Source organism: Barbus barbus (genome assembly GCF_936440315.1).
Source record: "Barbus barbus genome assembly, chromosome: 49".
Taxonomy (NCBI): domain Eukaryota; kingdom Metazoa; phylum Chordata; class Actinopteri; order Cypriniformes; family Cyprinidae; genus Barbus; species Barbus barbus.
In genome coordinates this window covers 11,068,192-11,091,223 of record NC_136727.1, presented here as the reverse complement: position 1 = coordinate 11,091,223, position 23,032 = coordinate 11,068,192, and the positions used below count along the sequence as shown (strand labels likewise).

Sequence of the window (23,032 nt, the reverse complement as noted above, 5' to 3'; positions counted from 1 at the left end):
GCATAATATATGTAAGTAAAGTGTGTAGTTTAGAGTTAAAAACAAAACCAAAAGGAAACATGCTAATGTAATTTTAAAACTATTACACTTTTATTGCTTTGATGATTGAAAAATCCTTTTCATCTTTGATGTTTATGCTTTATGTGGGTGAAGTTGAATGTGCTTGTATATCCAACTTTAAAAATATTACTGGGTGATAGTGTAGTTTACAGTATGTGCTGATATAAACAATCAAACAGGTGAGATGCGTATAAAAATTTAACTTAAAATTATTTAACTTAATATGCATATGCATTAATAGAAATTCTTTAAGTAAAATAAAGGTGTATAATACTGTCATGTGCACTACAGTTTTCTCTATTTTCACAGTTCTGGAGGCCAGAATCGAACAGCTGCGATCTGACGCCGTTGTAGACATCAAACATTCAAAGGTGCAAATCATCAAAATGCAACAGAAAATACAGAAAACATCATCTGGGAATAGTCAAAAGAACTTGCCGGGAGAAAAAGCAGAAATGCTTAAAAGTGGGCCATCTGCAAAAAAAGGTGGAGCTGAAGGTGTCACGCCTTTCACAACTCACGCAAGTCGCTGGATGGAGAAACTCAAGCGTGAAAAGTGGATTAATCCCAAAAAACAAACTTCACATAGAATCCACGACAAGACAGTCGTGGGTAAAAACAGCAAAGGGAGTTCCATGCGTCCTGGTACATCTACAAAGACCATCACAACAGGCAAAATAAGTGAGACAAAGACTAAAAAAGAAGACTCCAAAGCCTCTGCATCTACCACAAAGTCCTCCAAAGTCAGTGCTGTGCAAAAAAAGCCTAAAAAGAAGCTATCAAGAGTCTCAGAAAGTTTAGCCGCCAGGTTTCCAGGAGTGCAGAAGATCTCCAGCAGTGAAGTTGACTCTGTTTCTGAGATGTCTACACAAGAGAAACTGGCAGATAAAGAATTTGATGAGGCAGAGGAGCTTGATGTAGACAACGTAATGAAAGCTGAACAGCTTCTGGAGGATAAGGAAGGAAACCGCTATGGAGATCTTCAGCTCAGAATCCGCTGTTACTTGGAGGCATGTGTTTTCATCGACGATGTACCTAGAGCTCAGAGCTGCCTACTTTCTCATCACCGTCAATTATCCAAACGAATTCACTTGTCTATCGGCGCCTACAACATTGTGATGAGGATGTGGGCCAAAAGAGTATGTATTAAGCATCTCTCTTTTTGCATTATATTAAGATTTTTTAATCAAAAATATAGTAAACAAATAAAACTAAATAAATTAAAATATAGTAAACAAATGAAACTGTCAGTGCATACAACATCGTAATGATGATCCATTTGCATCTCTTTTTACACATTTTTGATAAAAAATATTTAAAAAAGTAATACTGCAGAAATATTACACATTTAAATAGCTGTTTTTTTAAATAAATTATAAAATATCATTTATTCCTGTAGTAGCAATGCTAAATTTTCAGCAGACATTACTTTAGTCTTCAGTGCTACATGATCCTTCCGAATTCATTCTGATATTTGGAGACATTTCTTCTTATTCTCAATCTTAAAAACAGTTGTGCTGCTTAATGTTTTCATGAAGTGTGACTTTTTTTCTTTTTTTTTTTAATTATGTGATGAATAGAAATTTCAAAAGAACAGCATTTATAATTCGTAACTGTCATGAAAGTGTTAATTTATATATATATATACAAAAAAAAATCATTCCAAACTTTTGAATGCTATTTATGTCAGAGTCCAGTATCTCTTAAACATATTGTATTCAAATATTTAACAAAAAGGTACTTTTCATTTTTTTACATTTTGCCTGTTCTTTTTTTTTTGTCTTAAATTTTATATTTTTCCTTTTACTTTATTATTATTATTATTATAGTTGCTCAATAATTTTTAGTGTACTGATTTTTCTATTACCTTTTTTAGTCTTAAATTTAAGTATTTAATTTTTTTTTAGGATTTTTCAGTATTTTGCTTGTTCCTTTCCCTTCAGTTTTACATGTTTTATAATTTTACATTTAAAAATTGTTTTAGCATTTATTTGAGTGTTTTTCTTGCTTGTTCCAGTTTATACTTTTGCGGTATTGTTCTGTAATGCTCTATTTAAAGCCATTTTTAACTGTGCTTTGCAGGGTTCCTTCAGTCATATTCGTCGCTTGTTCGTTCTGATTGAAGAAGCAGGTCTGAAACCCAACGTTGCGTCTTACAGCGCTGCTCTGGAGTGCATGGGCCGCATGCCTGAGTGTCAAACATGGATTATTAAAAGGTAAACACTTGCTTAATTTATGTACTTCAGTGTATTCCAATCACATACAGTAGGTGAATCCAACAGATGTTGCATCTCTAGGTTGCAAGGAGGAGGTTTCTTAAGTGGTAATTTTTTGCTCCAAGATAAAAAAAAAAATTTTTTTTTTTTTTTGGGGGAGGGTGAAATATGACCCAGAAGGGCTTTTGGAACAGTTAGAAATGTACAATGGTGACACGATCATTCAGTTGTAGAGTGTTAAAATATTCAATAACAATATGACTGTCACATTGTTTAATAGATTGACAGTTCCAGACTGTTTCTCTAGATGTCAGTGTTGCAGTATGCAGTAATTCATGTGTAACAAAGACTCCTGCATTCTCTTTAGATTCCCTATAAGCATCCAAATTAAATTGATAAACATGCGAATTCGTAATGACGCTCATATATATGCTTTTATATTTTTTCATCGTCCATGAGTTGATCTATTCATCCATAGCACTATAGAATTATTCTGAGCCTGCCTTGACCGTGCCCAAAAATAGAAATGAAAGAGAATTAACTCAGTGGACCGCCATTTTCTCTCTGGTCATCTATTTGTTTTGTGTGCTGCTCATCTCCGGGTGGAAGAATTTAGCAGATGAACACCTCCTCACTTGCATTTATACGAGGGGCTCCTTGACAGAATGAGGCCAGATCAAAAAAACTGTTATTTTCGTGTGTGTGTGTGTGTGTTTGTTTTTTTTTTTGTTTCTTGCCTCACTTTTACATTGTCACATATATTAAATTGTCATTAGGGCTGTCCCTTTTTAATTGAATATAATTATATAATAAAATATTTAATTAAACATTTTGTATGTTTTAATATATATTAGAATATATATCAAATATCTTTGAATTAAATTGTCTTCATTTGGAGTGTTTTCTCAGCAAACATTTATAATCCAAATGCAACTGTGATTAATTTGATTAATTAGTCAGTAATTAATACGATTTTAAATTCATTCTACTATGGAACACAAAAGAAGATATTTTGAAACCTGTCTTAGTGTTTCAAAATGCTCAAAATATCTCAGATGTTGATTTGGACCCCATTGACTTTCCTTGTATATAGACAAAAACTGTGGCAAAATTCTTCAAAATATCTACACTGCTGTTCTTTTTGAAAGAAATTCATACTTTTATTGACCAAAGATGTATTAAATGGATCAAACGTTTTTTATGTTTTTGTTCGTCAAAGAATCCTGAAAAACATGCATCACATTTTCCACAGAAATATTAAGCAGCACAACTGTTTTCAACATTATTATTAATACTAATAAATATTTATTGCGCATAAGTTAACTTATAAAAATCCAGCTTTTCAAATCACAGGAATAAATTACATTTTAAAATACATCAAATATAAAATAGCTATGCTAAATTGTAAAATGATTTACTGTATTTTTGATCAAATAAATGCACTTGGTAAGTTTAAGATGCTTCTTTTAAAAACATAAATCACCCATGGTTGCAAAATGTTTTTGAGCGGTAGTGTATATTTTAATTTGGGACGCAACTGCTAAACATCTTAAAATGATGAGATTCACGTTGGTTTTAAATCCATCAGACAGTTGTGCCCTTTGTGCTCCATCTTTAGCAGTTTGTTTGTTACCACACTGTAACTGTTTTAAGTGCATCTGTGAAGCCTAATGCAAAGCATCTGCATTTGATTAGTGCTAAAGGTGACTGCGGAGGCAAAAATGGTGCCGCCCAATGATAGCACAGAGGGACAGGTGCAGGGTGGCTTGTGGCAGCTGGTTGGGTGATCGATCACTGTAAGCTGATGACAAACACACTGTTGTGCAGTGGAAGTCTTCTTTCTACAAACCCCAGAGGAACCTATTTTTTACCCATCTGTCTCTCTTTGTTCTCCTTGCCACAGTTTCAATTTGTCTTTCAGCTCTCATGCGGCACGGTTGTTGCATCTTTCACTGCAGTCCAAGATTGTCGTCCTCTTTGCACATTTGGTTTCAAGTCACGATATTTAGGACCAGCCGTTCACACTATTGTTTTGATTGCTATAACAGTGTAGTCAGTATCCGGTGATGTAAGCATCAACATGATCCTAAGAGCTTTCAGTGTGGAAGGAATAGATTGAAACCTGGAAAATTTGACATCTTGACCTCACAAGGGGCATTGGTCTGAAATTGCTGACTCGTTCACTTTATTACGATGAATGTTACATAGTTTACTGTAGGAAGGAGTTTGCAAAAATGAAAACATTGTGTTTTGCCCGAATCACAAACCTAATCTGACCATTCACACTGAAAGCATTTGAATCTGAATTCACACCGCATGTGTTTGGAGTTGGTTTGTAAACATTCAACCTATAAATGGCTGTTAAAATTCAGTAAAATTTTGCTGAAATGAAAAACAAAACGGTAAAAACTAAAGTGAATTGGTTTTAAGTGCTACAAGTGCATATAGGCATTACAAAATGATAAGGTACCAGCAATGTTGTTGTTGTTAACGAAATGATTAAAATTATTAAAACAATTTTCTTTCATTGAAATAAAGCTGAAATAAAATATATAGTTACAATGAAAAATGAAACTTAGAAAATATTGCCTAAAACTGAAATACTGTACAAAATTTTTTTTTTGAAAAAGTAAAAACAAAACTTATGACAACCACATAAAAATGACTAAAGCGTATATTGATCTTAAAATGAAAACTAAACTAAAATAGCCAATACAGAATATTAATAATACATAAATAATACTAAAAGAACACCAAATGTATGAAAAATGTATATCGATTTTGATATTTGCTAAGGATTACATTTAATACATTTAAGTGTTATTAAATTATTAGTGTTTTAATGATAAACTTCGAATGAGTGTTAGATAAATGCAAAAATCTGGAAATGAACATATACAATTAAATATATATTTATATAGTTGGTCGATATTGAATGTTTATTATATTCAATATCAAACAGTTATTGGTGCTGATATTTTTGAGCAATTTGAAATTAAATTAAATATGCTGCCTATTGTAAGGTTTACTCCACTTAGTTCTCGGCCAAATGCATATACATTCGTTTGGCAAATGGAACGAAAGCAGCACTTTGAACACTGTACAGAAAGCCCAACTCTCACCAACCTCTATATTTATCAGCTTTTTTTGTCCCCAAAAAGAGATAAGCCTTAAAAGAATGCTTCAGGATTACCCTGATATAGATTTTTCCGCCTCTCCTAATTGTATTTGCATCAGCTGAGGGTTTAACATTTAAGAGTATTGAATGCAACCCTCAGGAGGTAATGATGCAATTGCTACTCTGTCACGCACAAGAAAAGGGTAAAGGCCTGTCTTTCTCAAGGCCTCACGTTGCCCTCTGTGGCTTCATCTACTCACTGTGCTCCCACTAGAGGGCACTGATGATGCATCATCTATGCACTTCACTCCTAAAGAAGCCTGTTGCTTTGGAAACCATCACTGCATTCTTTAGGAATAACCCAGTCTGTCCTGCAGCCTCCTGGCCATGTACAATATCTCAGCCGGTTGCAGACCTTACAGAATAAATGTGCTTAAACCACAGCACTGTTGAATTCATGATTCTGATTGGTTGATAGACTTTCTAAGGTGTCGTTAATGTTGAATAAGTAGTTCCAGGTTTGCATTACAGTTCTGAATTATGTATTTAATAGGTGCTTGGGCTGTTGCTTAAAGGAATAGTTCACCCAGTAATGAGAATTTGCTGAAAATTTACTCGCCCTCAGGCCATCCCAGATGTAGATGATTTTTTTTTCTTCACCAGAACAGATTTGGAGAAATTTAGCATTACATCACTTGCTCACCAATGAATCCTCTTACAGTGAATGGGTGCCGTCAGAATGAGAGTCCAAACCAGAGTATGTGAGCGGAGAGGAGCGTCAACAATTTCTCCTCCGCGCTCCACGCATTCAATAATCACTCCGCTCCAGCTCCGCTCCGGGTTCACCATTTCCTGCTCCCGCTCCACGCCTCGCTCACTGATATCAGAAACGCCGCTCTGTGTCTAATGTATTTCAGTATGTTTGAAATCTCACAGTTCTGTTCATAACATATATTAATAAATAAAATAACAGCAGAGTTTCAAAGTGACTTATTGGAACACTAGTGTGCAAACTTTTTTCCAACCACATAACAAGCTAACAACATGGTTGTCAGCATTTAAAGGTATAACTGCTACTTTTTGTTTGTGTTGAAAATAACTACGTTTTCGTCAGTTATTTTACCTACAGATAGATGCATTTCTTAGATATTTCTGCTCATTCCAAATCGGATACAGATGAAGTAGCACTGTAAGAGTACATTGGTTTGATTGTATTATTGAGAGAGCGATTGCATGTGAATATGTGTTGTAGTACTTGTTTAAATCATGCTTTCAGCTGAAAATATTCAGTATCTAGAAAGAACAAACAAATTCTTTGAGAACTAATTTCCTGCTCATGTCCGTTGCCGTCATCATAGCCTTCACATTCTTTCTGATTTGAGTGATCCTTCGCTATCAAGCTAGCTAAATATGTTTAACATGTGAATTCTTGCTAAATATGCAGTTAAACTACAGGCCGTTGGCATGAATTGTACTCGTGATGGAGTGTGGTGGTGGAGCGCTCTTGGACCGAGTGAAAACCACGATGCTCCGACTTTGAAAAAATCCGCTCCTCGCTCCAGTCAAAATCCCACCGCTCCGCTCACATACTCTGGTCCAAACAGCTGATAAAAACATCACAATAATCCACAAGTAATCCACACAACTCCAGTCCATCAGTTACCATCTTGTGAAGCAAAATGATGAATGTCTTTAATAAAAATCTATCATTAAGTCATCTTTTACTTCAAACTGTTGCTACCGGCCAGAAGTCCATAATCCATAATATTGCTTCCTCTAGAGTAAGAGTCGTCTCGTCTGAATCAGGAGAGAAATATGCACAGATCAACTACAATTTATAAGCAAAAACAGTTCTAAACAAGTGTGTTGGTGGATTTTGATATGAGAGGACAACAGATGATGGACCTTTTCACTTGAGGAAACGTTATTATGGATTATAAACTCATATTTCTGTCAGAAGCGATAGTTTGAAGTTAAAGCTCCTTAATGATGGATTTTCACTTCACAAGTTAATTCAAGTTGTATGGATTACTTTTTTATCAGCTGTTTGGGCTCTCATTTTGACGGCACCCATTCACTGCAGAGGATCCATTGGTGAGCTGATCCAAGTGATGTAATGCTAAATTTCTACAAATCTGTTCTGATGAAGAAACAAACTCATCTATATCTCAGATGGCCTAAAGGTGAGTAAATGTTCAGCAAATTGAACTTTTTTTTTTTTTTCAATTATTTTGGTAGTCTGTCGTCAACTATTCCTTCCTTATTCTCTCTGGCACAGACTCTCATTCTCTCTTCCACAGTGCTGTAATTTGTATTCTGTCCACGACAGGAAAAAAAACTCTACATCAACAGTGAGCAGTCCAGCTGCGTAGGGCTCTGACTTTATTCACACTTTTTCTGTTCGAATAAACACGGCCTTGTAATTCTTGGACATATGGCAGTGGCCTATCTGACACCCACTTCCAGAGGGAGCAGAACGTTCTGTTCGAAGGCGCTCCGTGTCAATGCAAATATTTGATATTCCACTCCGACACCCAGTCTCAGCGCTATGAGCCCAGGTGCTGCGGTCGTGGAAGTTTTCTCATTATAAGGCCTTTCCCATCCACCTTTGCATTAATTTAAAAAAAAACTATTTCATCTGGGAATTTAGTCCACAATTGCAATGAACTTGAACAAACAAGACCATATTTATCTGGTATTAGATGTTATTGTGAAATATAATCATCTCTTTTCTGTTCCACACAGGTGTCTGCAGCAGATGGAAGTGGACGGCCTGTCCGTGGATGATGTGTTCAGACAGTGTGTGTTTAAAAAGGACGAAAGAGAAATGGTTCTGAGGGCCGTCCGTTTGGTACTTCCTGAATACCAACCCAGTGAATCCAAAGATCAGCCTGTCTGTTCCCTGCCATTGGTGAAACAGTTTTATGCTGAGGTACCATTACATTACATTACGTTACGTTATATTACTCTTCAAAAGTTTGGGATAAGTAGTATTTATGTTTTTAAAAAATATACCTTATTCTCACCATGCCTGCATTTATTTAATCAAAATATGATAAAAACAGTGATATTGTGAAACTTGTGAGATTATTACAATTTAACATATTTTGTATTTGAATATATTTTGAAATGTAATTTATTCCTGTGATGGCAAAGCTGAATTTTCAGTCTTCAGTGTCACATGATCCTTCAGAAATCATTTTAATATGCCGATTTGCTGCTCAAGAACCATTTAATGTGATTATCAATGTTGAAAACAATTTTATGTTGTTTTTTTCAGGATTTGAGTAGAAAGTTAAAATAAAAAATTAAAAATGTAACTGCATTTATATGAAATAGGAATAGATATTTTGCTTTTGATCAATTTAATGTTTCCTTGCTACATAAACATATATTAATAAAAAAAAATACCAAACTTTTGAAAGATACTATAAAAATACATGTATTTTTTAATTCACAGTCCTCATCATGTTATATATCATATTTATACTTTTTATAATCATATTTACTTTATTATATTGTATTATTAGGCTTTATCACTTTTTGTCATTTTTATTCATTCAGTTTTTAAATTTATGTTCTGAATTTTTTGAACGGAGCTATACAGTGTTTATGCTGTTACAACACCCTTGACTATACATATTTTACTACCCATAAAAGACTTTGTTGTCCTTTTTCTTCACGTTTGGGTTTTTCAAATATAGATATGACCATTTGCATTAAACCTTCATTGCGAATTGTTAGTGAACTGGTTGTAAAACAGGTTAATTGCACTGCTAAATTGGATTTGAAGTGGAGGTTGGTACCATAAAACAGGTGGTGCTTTTCATAAAACTATATACCTGTCTTCTCTGTCAGCATTAAAAGACCTGCCTGAACTTGTCTTGTGTGTCAAAATGACGAGTTTCACTACCATGTCAGCTGTAATCTGCTATATAATTCCTTCAAACAGAGGTGCCCGCTCTATTTTTGGCCACACTGGGGGGGGTGTTATTGGGCCAGTCTGCCCCAAAACCAATTCCCCGCCATCCCCTCTTTTTCCCCAACTGATTCATTACCGCAGGTGCACATGAGCCCATTTGTAACCCACACCCCGCTGCCTAACACCTTGAATGGAAACTTTCCTGGAAAATATAGAAGAACTGTGTCATGTGAAGGTCGAAATGCGAGATGAAAATGCTGCAACTCACAGCACAAAGGAGTAAAGAAACTCTGTTAGCAACTTTTCAGAGATGCCCAACAGACTAGATTTACTTCTAAACATGTTGCTGGCAGAAGTTTTCTTGTGTGATGTGTTTGTTTTTTTGCTTAGCGTTTGTTAGAATTTGCTTTTTGTTTTACTTAGCTTTTTTTAAAATTATTATTTGCTTTGTTTTATTGTGTTTTGTTTGTTTTTTATTTATTTAGGCCTATTTTCTGTAGTTATTTTTATTCCTTTTTCATTTATGATTGTTGTCCTGATAAAAGCCAAAACAAAACTGTCAAAACAAAACAATATTAGCTTAGCTTAGCTTTTTGTTAGAATTGTTTTGTTTGTTTGCTTTGTTTTGCTTTCTTGTGCTTTGTTTTATTGTTTTTTTGTTTGTTTGTTTTTATTTATGTTTTGTAGTTATGTTATTTTATCTTATTCTTATTTTATTTATGATTATTGTCCTGATAAAAGCGAAAACAAAACTGTGATCTCACTCCAGACCATACGATATTCATAGTACTATTGTAATGATTGACACTGCTAACAAAAAACGAGGTCATAGCTAAATTTATGTTTAAATATACTTTTTGCAGAAGTTTTCTGACATTTTATTTTATTGTGTGTGTGTGTGTTGCTTTTGTTTTTTGTAATTGTTTTTTTTTTTTTTATTATTATTAGGGGGTTTTTTTTGTGATTATTTGTTTATTTTAGAATTTAGAGCACTATTTTAATGATTGACAATGTTGACCAGTGACAAATTTCAGTTCATGGTCAGATTAGCTCATGGCAAGCAAATATTCTAAAAAAAAGTTTTGCCTTGAGAAAAAAAATAATGGCCACTGTCGCCATCAAAAGTCACAAAGTTTCATCAAGGCAATTAATTGGCCGTCATTGAGTAGTAAGTGAGGAAATGCCACCAATTCATCCCGTTTACCTCTTTTTACGATTCTCGAAATATGTCTTTGACTTCAAAGTCATGTTTTGTGCACTAAGTTTAGATAGTTTGAGATGTTGCCTCATTGCCATAAATGGCATTTCTTGCCTCCCAATGCATCCTTTATTCGCACAACCTCAATAAAGTATTGAAGACTGGGACGACACATCCCTAACACCGAGGTCACCACACGTGCTTCTCCTTGTCAGGCTTGTGGCTTTGTGGAAATATGAGCCTCTGCCGAGCCGTACACAACACTGCATCTTGTGTTCTGCCTGGCCGGGCTGTAGTAGTCATCGCCGTGGGCATGATTTATCCCTCCACAACCTTTGTGCTTGCTTTGGCCGGTGTCCATGTGATCTCTGTTGAGGACAGATTTAGCTCTCTCCTTGCGAGTATTAACGCTCCGGTTGACTTGTTCTGTCCTAGCCCTTCCATGATGTGTTTGGCGATAATTCCCAGATATCTGTGCTGGCCACCAATGCCTCCCTTCGAATAATAAATGACTGCACGTCAACGTACAGCCCACATTAACACGGTCTCTGCACCACTTAGTAAGCTGTTGCTATAATATATGCCGTATTTACAGTTCGTATTTTATGCAGTCGCACATTTGGCTGCCGGCCAGACCCACAAGAGTGGTACTGTTCAACCTCATTGGATTTTAATTGGCCGTACGTGGAAGTTACGAGACAGAATAAATACATTTGACCATATTCGTATGGTTATTTTAGATGGCTTGTTTTCTTGGTTCTTTTAAATATATAAGTGCACATAAGTGTAATGATGTTTGGTTCTTTAATTGGGCCATAAAGTGCAGTGGCTTCTTTCGATCGGGCCTCATAACAAAGTCTGCAGCCTGTGAGGTAAATAGTCTCCATAATTGGCAGTCAAATGAATGGTTGTTTTTTATGTTTATCCTAATGAGATTTAAACCCTCTCAGCCTTCATATCCAGTTATAAGGAGCCAGCAATATTCAACTTAGAGCCTCCGGCGATGAGAGATTCTCATGGCTCATTATTTAGCGGGTCGTCTTGAGCTCTCTTATGATATTGTACACACATAAGGATTGTGTCAGGATGTTATAATATTATGCAATTGCTTAATATAATAGGATTGTTGGTTTAACACATTTATTTATTAGTTAATCCTAAAAATATGTTATAAAAATTACTCGTTTGCATTTGAAGGAAAGGATAATGCTTAGTATGTTAATATTATTAAGGCTGTCAGTTTACAACAGTAATTTAGTACAATTAATTAAGAAACTGTCAAAAAAATTAAGTTATGCATTGTAAAGTCAGCAATTATAAATTATACTAATACAGTTGTTACTAATAAATATAAAAATAGCAAAGCAAATGTTATAATGTTATGCAATCAGTTATTGTTAAAAGTAGAACTGTCAGTTCAATTTAGGACAATTTAAAAAATGTTAAAAACGTAGAAGTTTAAAATTAATTAAACTTTTACATTGGAAATTCAGCATAAATAAAATATACTAATAAAATAGTTACTAATAAATAAATAAATAAAGTAAAAGGTAATAGAGACATATTTGAATATCAGATAGTAATTCTCTTTTTAATAAACTAAGCAGCAAAGTGCATTTGATTTGCATTTAATTTATGGTTTTACTGACTTGATTCCCATCTTGTGTGTTTCAGAGGGAAGGTGCCACATATCCTAAACTGGACTTCAGCCTGAAAGAACTGCGTGACAGGTTCAGTCTTCAGCTGGGTATGGAGAAGGCCACTACCATCACTATTGACTCTGTGGAGACCTTAAAGCCTGTCACCGAAAATATGGCCAAAATGGTATGAAACCACAACCTGTCTGATTTGATTTTTTAAAAATCCAGCTTCGGGGTAAGATGTGTCAGTGCTGAGAAATGGTACAGATAGAGTAAATAATGTAATTAAATGTCCTCACAATGTTAAAATTACATCTTTATGTAAAATTGAATAATATGCTATAAAATATGGGATGGGAATTTGAATGGAATGTAGATTGTTTTCTCGTATTCCACAATGATTGAACTTTCTCCTAGTTGGAAACAAGTTTTTTATAAGGAATATTAGTTTTTACTTTATTGCTCTTGGCGTAGAGGGCAGCATAAATCAAAAGTGGCAAAGCTCACCCCACTTTCCCCTACTCCAAATTATTTATGTCTGTTTATGGGCCAGAATTAATATTGCTATGACTGGTTTCTCTGAAACAAGCACAGTGGGAATCCCCAAACATAGCAAACTACCATAAAGAGGACTTTCAAAATCACATACACGCGTGTAGGTGATTTTTCCTATCAATAGTTAACACGTTATATTTTTTTAGGATCCAGATTTGCACCTAAGCTATGATCCATTGGCTAAATCCATTTGCACCACTGTCTGTGTTCCCGAACCCGATTTGTGTCATGCAAAAAATTCACATCTACATTTATATGAGATTTTATTTTTTTAAAGCCACAGGCTGCTTGAGAGGAGAATGTGACGTGACGTAAAGGCCACAAATGGTAGCTGAGTGAATCTCATGAACACTGTCCAGAAATGTCACATTTCATCCTAAAATCCAAAGGAAAAAATATATAATTTGTAATTTGAAGCCTGTAATGAAATGATAATGAAGCCTATTTTAGGAGCATTAAGATACTTTATTTTCATGACAATTAAGCACATCCTCTCCCCAAATTCTCAGTATGTTACTGTAATGGGGAAAAGTAGTGTATTATATCAGGGATTCCCAAACTTTTTTGTCAGCTAAACTCCTAAAATATTTACTAAGTCCCCATGAGATTTTAAGTTAATATTTCAGTATTTTATAGTATTTTTTGGGTGGGAAAAAAGCCTTAACAAAAGTATATAAAACTGTATAACTGTTAGTGTCCATCATGATTTTTGTTGTGCTGAAGTAAATTTGGCCTCTTCATTGAAGTAAATGTATTGTCTTCATCGCCATTGCTATATTGTTGCACATATTGAGTTCTGAAAGAAAAAAAAAATGCATGGTAACACTTTAATATAAGGACCACTTCTCACTAGCATGCCTTTTATTAACAGATTTGCTGTTCATTTAGTACTTATAAAGCATATATTTTGCATGACCATATTCTACATCCCTAATCCTACCTAAACTTAGTTAAACTACCTTACTAACTATTAATAAGCAGTAAATTAGGAGTTTATTGAGTTGTGGCTAATAGTTTGTTAATAGTGAGAATTGGACCTTAAAATGTGACCAAATACATTTATATTTTTATAGAGAGAATTACTAGCAACACAGCGCAAACACTGGGAGAAAGTTCTCCTCCAGACACTGAAGGAAAAGAAACGGATATTATCCAGCAACAGCCAGAAGTCCTGGAGTACTTGCATATACCCATACCTGTGTATCCTGGATGATCAGGATTACGTGAACATCATGCTTCAGGGTTTAGACAAACTGTCACCCAGCGGTGAATCTTTGCTTATCATGGCGGAGGAGATGGGAAACCGTGTCTACAACTTGTACTCCATCCGGCAGAAGAGCCACAGTGAGATGATCGAGAAGCTTGGGAGTATCTACAACTCGTATTCTGAGCTCCTGGCGAACGACACTGAGGTACAAGCTTTGGTTGACCAGATCTAACACCTTCAGTTTAGAATCAAATGTTCAAATTGGCTTTTACATTATATATCACCTCCTGTTTCATCACAGACCAACGGCATGCTGCCACGGGAGTGTTGGGTGAGTCTTGAGATGCAGAGGTGCAGCGGCCCCTCTCTTTTAAGTGACGACACCCCTTGGCCGATGGTTCTGATGGTGCAGCTAGGCAGCTTCCTGGTTGACCTGATGGTTCGTGAGCTCAAAATTTGGAGCAACATCCTCAATCACGCTCAAGAGAAGAAGCTCATCTCTGTCCTTTACCACATGTACACATTCCGCAGCAATCATAAGGTAAGAGGTGGAGACCAGCTAGACTCTAGGGCCCTATCATCATACACCCAGTGCAATGCGGCGCCAGGCACGACGCAAGAGTTTTTTACTAGTTTCAGCCCGACGCAATGATCATTTTCATGTCCTGCGCCACGGTGTTTAAATAGTAAATGCATTTACTAAATGCATTTATTGTGCCCATTTGTGCACCCATTGGCATGCTGTTCTGAAAATGAGGTGTGTTCAGGTGCATTGCTCTTTTGAGGCAAGTGAAATAGACTGTACCGTTGACCAACTAAAACCTGGTCTAAAGTTAATGGCGCAGTATTTATTTTTATTTAAAGAGTGCGTTAGTAATATGCGCCTGTAGGTGGGTCTACAACGTCCTTTCACTCTGCTTATTATACACACAGGGTTGCATGTATCAGAATTAGCCTATCTATTTGCTCACGCGCGAACAGCTCCGTTTCCTCTCTGGAGACATGTTCGGTCTTTGCGCTTGCAAATTCTGCCGTGTAAATAGCGAATCCGCCATGGCGCGAGCGCAACTGGCTCTTAAAGGGAATGGGAGACTCTGATTGGTTTATTGCACGTTATGCCCAAAACACATCCATTACTCATTAAGAGAATAGAGACAACCCTTTTAGACCGTGTGCCGGGCGCGCCAACCGTTTTTCCTGTTGTTAAACTAGCAAAAGTGGATTCGGACACGCCCAAAGTGCACCTGCTCCTTGCGCTTCAGAACATGCGCTTAGGTCATTAAAATACGGCCCGAAGTCGTACTAGTTAAAATTCTGCACGTCCCTGAAGTGTTTTTGCTTCCATACAGAAGGCTGTTCATGGCTAGACAGTCAAATGACTGTCCATTAAAAGTCATGTCATAAACCGTCCGTTCCCCATCTAAAAGCTCTCATGGACATGCATGTTTTCATGAATTATGGAATAATTTTTCCTGTGCGAGTGATCGTGAGCCAGCGGAGGAAGACGGATTGTGGTGAAACTAATCTCTTTTTTACTGTCCTCTTAATTGGCTGTTTGATTAACCGCCGAGGGATTGCAAAAAGGGGGAGGAAGAGCCCAAAAAGACTGGGAGAGTTTCCTTTTGTCCTCAAATCTTTCCCAACGTTTCTGCCCTGGTTCTCGGCATGCACTGTGGGCTTCAAAGACCCGAAACGTAAGTCCCTTTCCTCCGCTGAGCTTGCAGATGGCCCATGCAGCAGGGAAGAGCTTTTGGTTTAGCGTGTCTGTGGATTATTCATGTGGCATGAATGCTGTCAGGTGGATTCACATTCCTTTTTCGAGACATTTAAAATGCCACCTTGTAGCAAAATTTCCATCTTTTTGAGGTTTAGGCTAGTGAAATGGCTTGACAAATACAGTTTTCTGTCTTGTTTTGACATATTTTATGAAGAAATAACTCTTATAAGCCTGTTCTTTTTGTGAGTCAAAAAACATACAGAGCCACCAGTGTGTCATGAGCAGATGACTCTTATGATGTTAAGATGTTTCCTTCTTAATGAATCCAAAATACAGTGCAACAAGTTTAGCTTGATTCACGAACAAATGACTCTTATGAACTAGATCTTTTTAGGAATCCAAAATATACAGCATGAGTACTTTAGTCCGAGTCATGAAACAAATTACTTTTGTGAATTCTTTGTGATTTTTTTTTTTAATGATTCAAAAACATATAGCTCAACCAGTGGAGTTCGATTTGCAAACAAATTACTTTAATAAACCGTTTCTTTTTAGTAAATCCACAACATACATGAATAGGTTTGTCTGATTTGTGAAACAAATGACTCTTTTGAACTGATTCTTTTTAATGATTCAAAAACATACAGCACGACCTGTGTGGTTCGATTTACAAGCAAATAACTCTAGTTATTTGTCTATTATTTTAGTGAATCCACATGATACAGCACGAACATTGTAGTCTGATTCATGACTGAATCTTATGAACCAACTATTTTAATGAATACTTCAAAAAGATGAGTAACCGCTTCAAATCAGTCTGAAACACAGCCCTGAATACTGAATCATTGTAATTACCCCAAAGATTCCGAATCAAATTGCGAAGTCTTAATTAATACCCATCCCTGCTTGTTTTTACAAGAACATGCAAACAGATCACGTCAAATTCATATTTTGAAGTTGAATTTCATGATTCATCATTCACATCCATCGTGTTTCTGGGACTATTTTGTAGCCAGTTGTGTGGGTACATGTGCTTTCTCTATCTCTTTGAATAGAAGTTATTTATCCGTCTATCAAAGACAGTTACATCTGTTGTGTACCATAAACACTTTACCAGCAGCACACATAAATCATCTCTGGTTTATTTGAGGTGGGTTTCAGGCCTTTTATTAATGTAGATCTGTCACGGCATTTAAGCATTTAATTGTCCATGTTAAACGTCCTTTTTGTGACATGCCTTTAAGGGAAGTCTCAATATTCATTCACTCTCTTCTTTGGCATCCACCTCAGATTGGCTTCATCAAACCGCATCCTATAGTAACACAAATCCAGAGGGTTGCGATGGAAACGAAACTTACATTTGACTCCTACATCATGCCCATGCTGTGTCCGCCTGTTCCCTGGACGTCCCCGAAGAGCGGCGCTTACTTGTTGACGCCAACCAAACTGATGCGGTCCACCGATGGAGCCATCCAACACCAACTTCTCCTGGAGAAGAGCCGAGATGAGGATCTCCATGCCGTGCTGGACTCCCTCAATCAGGTGGGCAACTGCCCCTGGAAGATCAACAAGCCCCTGTTGGACATCATCATCTCCATCTTCAACAACAAAGGCAACGACAAGCTCTGCATCCCTCCACCGCTGTCCGAAGCGCCCGAGGTTCCTCGCTTCAACCCTCACGACCCGTCCTACACTCAGGCCGAGAAGGCCTACATGAAACGGGAGGGTGTCAAAGCCAAGAAGAAGGTGGCGGAGATGCACAGCCTCCGAATGGACGCACTGTATAAGCTGTCCATCGCCAACCACATGAGGGATGAGATCTTTTGGTTTCCACACAATATGGACTTCCGAGGGCGTACGTACCCCCGGCCGCCTTATTTTAACCACCTTGGTAGTGACGTGACCAGGGGATTGCTGCTATTTGCCGAGGGACGACCTCTCGGGCCCAAAGGCTTCGACTGGTTGAAGATCCACCTGGTGAACCTCACAGGGTTGAAGAAGCGTAGCTCACTAGCTGGACGACTGGAGTATGCCGAGAGTATCATGGAGGACATCCTAGACTCAGCAGACCATCCTCTTGACGTAAGCATTTACATTATATATGTATAATGTCTATAACGAGCTTTCATTGGTTGAGTTTGCAAGGAGGGATGATGAATGAAAGAAAGAAAGAATACTAGTAGTTATAATTATTTAAATATGTTGTAATTAGTGCTGTCAAACGATTAATCACAAATAATTGCTGTTTTTGTTTACATTATATATGCATGTGTACTGTGTATATTTATTATGTATATATAAATACATACAGTATATATTTAGAAAATATTTACGTTTATACATGTAATATTAGTAATAGTATTATTAGTAATAGTAATGATGATAATAATAATAATAATAGTTCATACTTTATATTTTATATTATATGTATTTAATATACAAGCATAACATTTTTCTTAAATATATACATGCATTTGTTTGTATTTATATATGCATAATAAATATACACAGTATACATATATTATGTAAACAAACACATTTATTTTGGATGCGATTAATCATTTGACGGCACTAGTTGTAATGTATATAAAATTTTATTAAATGAAAGTATAAAATAAAATCATAGTAATTAATATTATCATTGATTAATGGATTCATAACATTATTGTTATTATTAGTATTAGCTAACTTTCTGACCAGAGTATTAAGCCATAATAATAATAATAACAACAGCAAAACAACAACTTTTATTATTATAATATATTTTTATTATATATATAATAAATAATAATTATTATATTATTGCCGTTATTATTATTATTGGAATAATTAAAATACTAATAATTCTAACTAGTAGTTTTGATATGATCTGAATTTTTAATTTTAATATTTTATTGAAGGTGGTTATAATGTTAACAATAATAAAAAATATTACATTTATTGATATTAATAATAACTATTGTTGTTGTTATTATTCCTAGTATTATTGATAATAATAATTTAAATATTACCATTTGTATTTAATATTTTATTATTATTATTATTATTATTGACCTTTTCTTTAGGCCGTGGAAACATGGTACTGGATTTGGTCTTGTTACGCAGTTCAATCCACAATATGATTTTGCTTTCTTCTTGTTTATTTGATTTTGATAATTGATCAACAAAAAGTATGTATTAAAATTAAGATACAAAATTCGTTAAAAAAGGGATTTTCTACAAACAAGAACATATGAAATGGTCAAAAAATTGTCTAACCCACTCCACTCCAGTCCAATTCATTACCATGCCCTTTATGACGTTTACAATTTTCTTTCATAATTAACAGATTAAACTCAAACAAAATACAAACAAATAATATTTAAATATAAAACAATAATACATTTTCTTTAATGGCAACAACAGTTATTATTATTAATATTAGTAATAGTAATAATAATGTTCAATTCAATTTACTGCTATTAACAACAATAATAGTAATAGCTCTAAGTTGAATTATTAAATAAAATTATCATAGCACCAAAATGCTTATAGTACAAAAGAAAATAATTTAACAAATCAACTTTTAGTTTATTAATATTACCACAAACTATTGTGGTAAGAAGCTTATTTAATTTCCTGACTATGCACATTTTTATGCTTGATTACATTTAATTTGCATTTAGCATTATTTTCCAGCTTTCCGTGGCATAAAAACAGACCTGAGATTCATTTTTGGGTCATAACCCTACAGTATACAGTTTATACACTTATTATATATTGTAGCGAATCATATATATATATAGTATAAGTTACAGAAAATATACAGTAAAGAATAGATGTATATTATAATATCACTCAACATTAGATATATTATTATAATACAATCATCATATGCTATTAAAAATTATATTTATAGTACAGGATTTGTTTCAGTCCTTTAATGTTTATCTTCAGGTTTGCTCTTAAAATTTGCCCACACAATTGTATATATTTTCAGACCGTGTTCAGGTTTTATTATTGCAGACCTCGGTTTACTCTTCATGTAGACCTTCTATGTATTCAGTACATTCAGATCCAAACGCATCACACTGCAGGCTATGAGCTAAGACTGAGCCATATTTTAGTGTTTTATTGAAATGATTGTCACATTCCTCATTCCCCAAAGAGTCACAGCTCTATTTTGCAGGGTCGCAAATGGTGGATGAATGCAGATGAGCCGTGGCAGGCACTGGCTTGCTGTATGGAGATGGCAAATGCCTCACGCTCCCCCGACCACACCAAATTCATCTCTTATTTCCCTGTTCATCAGGTACTGAATCTTTAAGAACTGCCAGCACTTGCTATATAGACAGTATTACACGTAATTGCGGTTTAAAACAGACGTAAATTGTAGACTTTAAAGTGGCTTTAAACTGATAAATATGTGTTCTCTCTATCTCTCTCTCGTAGGATGGTTCGTGCAACGGCCTCCAGCACTATGCTGCCCTCGGGCGGGATGTGATTGGTGCTACTTCGGTGAACCTCATGCCCTGTGAACTGCCTCAGGATGTGTACAGCGGTGTAGCTCAGCAGGTCAGTCACGCTGCGGTACCAGAGGGCGGCAGCGCGTCTTACTGCCCTCCAGAGCAGCGTTTCCCAATCTTTTCCTGTCCTAAGTTACTCCACAGTTCCATCAGTATGGTTCAGAGGTTCAGAAATGTGTTTTATTTAACCCATATTATACTGATTAATATCATTTAGCATTTTCGTTATGTTCATAAGTTTATTATTATTATTAGTATTATTGCTGTTTCTATTAAATGTTATTACAATAATATTTATTTAATTTAATTTATTTGATAATATAAAAATAATAATTTAATTTATAAATGTTTTGATTTAAATATAATATTATAGTGTACAATGTGGTTAATTAAGTGTTATATAATTATGGCATTTAAAATATAATTAAAAAAATAATACATGTATTAGCTATTAAAACGTTATAACACATTTTGTATTTAATTGAAAAATATATAAGTATTTAAATAATAATAGCTATATAAAAATATATTATTGTTTTTTGTTTGCTATCTTATTTAAATGTATTATAATTTAATTATAATATATGTAAAACAAAATTATTTAAATGTATTGTTTGTTTACAATGTTTATAATATAGTTATTTATTATGTTTCTTATATATAAAATATAATACTGTTACATATTTATTATATTATCTATAATAATTTTTTTTTTGAACTTTTTATAATTATAGTGCTCATAATTTGTTTATGGGTAATAAGATTTATAATAGTCTAACAAATAAACTTGTAATAATATTTCAATATAATATTTATATATTATTCAAATTAGTTTTTATTCATATTTTAATTTAATAACTTAAAAGTAAAAAATAAAATAAAAAATATTATAACATGCACACAAACTTGCATGTCATGCTGTCTACAGGAAATTAAAAAAACAAATCTTATTTTTAAGTAATGATAAATTAAATCAAAATCTTTCCTGTTTTGGACTCAATGCTCTACATCCACAAGCAGCCTTTACTATTTTCATTTTTATTAATTTTAATTTATATTTATTTTTTCAAGCCGACTTTGTCTGAGGCTTTTTACATCCTTTTTTATTTTCCATCAAAGCTTTATATTCATCTTAAATTGTTACAGCTCCACAAGTTATGGGTTAAAGCTCCAGATTTCAGTTCTGGGAAGACTGCGTATTTCTTAGAGAACACTATCTGAGATATATTGACCTACCTATCGATTTGGCTATATTTTGGGAACACAGTGTACTCTCTAAATACAGTGTTGTACCGTTCTTGCCAGAAACATCAGGTTGTACTAACCTTAGCTGAAAGGGACATAGCAGACATCTCAATGAGCTCTGCTGAGTCAGAGTTTGGCCTAAACAGCCTCATTGTTCCTAAGTAGTTGACATCAGACCTTCTATTTCATAAGGTAAGCTCTCAAGAGCCCCAGTAAGACAGTCAACACCTTTCACATCTCATGTGTGATTAATGAACCTGCTCCTCCCTCCATGCAGATTAAATTATTTATAGTTTAAGTGAGGGACAATTGGGATATTTCTGTTATTGTTATTTTTATTTCTGAATTCCCCCTCAGGAGTCTTTAAAATAAGTTACAGATACTTATTTGTTAAAATGATTAAAAATATAAAAAAATACATATAAGAATATAATGTAGGACTGGATGTATGCTTGGTGATATCACAGTCAATCACTATTTGTATGCTGATGATCTGGTTGTTTTCCCCCCAAGTAGTGCTGGTTTTCAGCAGTTGCTTATAAGTTCTGATTATGGGATTAGATATGATGTGCAATACAATACAAAAAAGAGTGTTGCCATGATATGTAGAACCAAAGAACATAGAGATTTGAATTTCCCAGATTTTTATTTATCAGGGCAAGTGTTGAATGTATGTACTACTGCAAAATATTTAGGTCATATCATTAATAATGAAATGAGTGATGATGATATGTATAGGCAACGTCATAAATTATATGCTCAAGCAAATATGTTGATGAGAGAATTGTATATGTGTTCAGATCCGGTAAAGATAAACCTTTTTAGAGCATATTGCAATTCTTTTTATACTGCTCCTTTGTGGGTTAAGTTTAAGAAAGAGAGCCTATGTAAGCTTCAGGTTGCGTTCAATGACTGTATGAGGATCCTGCTGAAAAACCAAGATGGTGCAGTGCAAGTGATTTATTCTGTAAGGCAAGAGTACAATCATTCCCTGCTTTAATGAGAAATTTGATGTATAAATTTATTTGTCGGCTGGACAATTCACATAATATTATAATGTTGTTGACAAATCCTAGGCTTACTGAAGTGCGATATCAGTCTTCTATGAGGAAGTATTGGCATAACTGTCTTTTTTAATGTGTACTTTTTTGGTTTGTATTGTCTGTCTTTTGCTAATGGACCTCGAGTCTGGAAATAAAATAAATAACACTAGTCAAACTGCATGATTAGTCGGTTGTTGGACGAGTTCAACAAATTGTCAGTTGTGACCAATCTCTAACATAACCGTGACTAATAAGTATATTGATTTATGGAGTCTCAGAAAGCTGCGCTGTCCTGTGTCTCATAGGTGGAAGAGTTCAGGGTTCGGGATGCAGAGAAGGGTTTGAAGATCGCGCAGGTGCTGGAGGGCTTCATCAGCAGGAAGGTGGTGAAGCAGACGGTGATGACTGTGGTCTATGGCGTCACGCGTTATGGGGGCCGTCTGCAAATCGAAAAGCGACTGAAGGAAATCGATGATTTCCCTAAGGTTAGGCTTGTTGCACTTTGCTAAAAATTATCATAGATGGAGTAACAAACTATGGGATGAAAAATGACTCAAGAGTTTCCGTGTGACACATACCTTGTCCTGCATGACGTTTGGATGGATG

The 23,032-nt window shown here is 35.0% G+C and overlaps 1 protein-coding gene across 1 annotated transcript in view; it reads left to right on the top strand.

The window, feature by feature from the left end:
• LOC306867498 (DNA-directed RNA polymerase, mitochondrial-like) overlaps window positions 1–23,032 on the top strand; it is a 47,042-nt gene that overhangs the window by 1,096 nt on the left and 22,914 nt on the right. Inside the window, exons 3-12 of the mRNA XM_079413172.1 lie at window positions 370–1,199; window positions 2,143–2,276; window positions 8,140–8,326; window positions 12,189–12,338; window positions 13,783–14,121; window positions 14,218–14,457; window positions 16,924–17,715; window positions 19,802–19,924; window positions 20,065–20,187; window positions 22,732–22,911. Coding sequence (XP_079269298.1) covers window positions 370–1,199; window positions 2,143–2,276; window positions 8,140–8,326; window positions 12,189–12,338; window positions 13,783–14,121; window positions 14,218–14,457; window positions 16,924–17,715; window positions 19,802–19,924; window positions 20,065–20,187; window positions 22,732–22,911 — 3,098 coding nt within the window. The remainder of the gene's footprint in view (window positions 1–369; window positions 1,200–2,142; window positions 2,277–8,139; window positions 8,327–12,188; window positions 12,339–13,782; window positions 14,122–14,217; window positions 14,458–16,923; window positions 17,716–19,801; window positions 19,925–20,064; window positions 20,188–22,731; window positions 22,912–23,032) is intronic.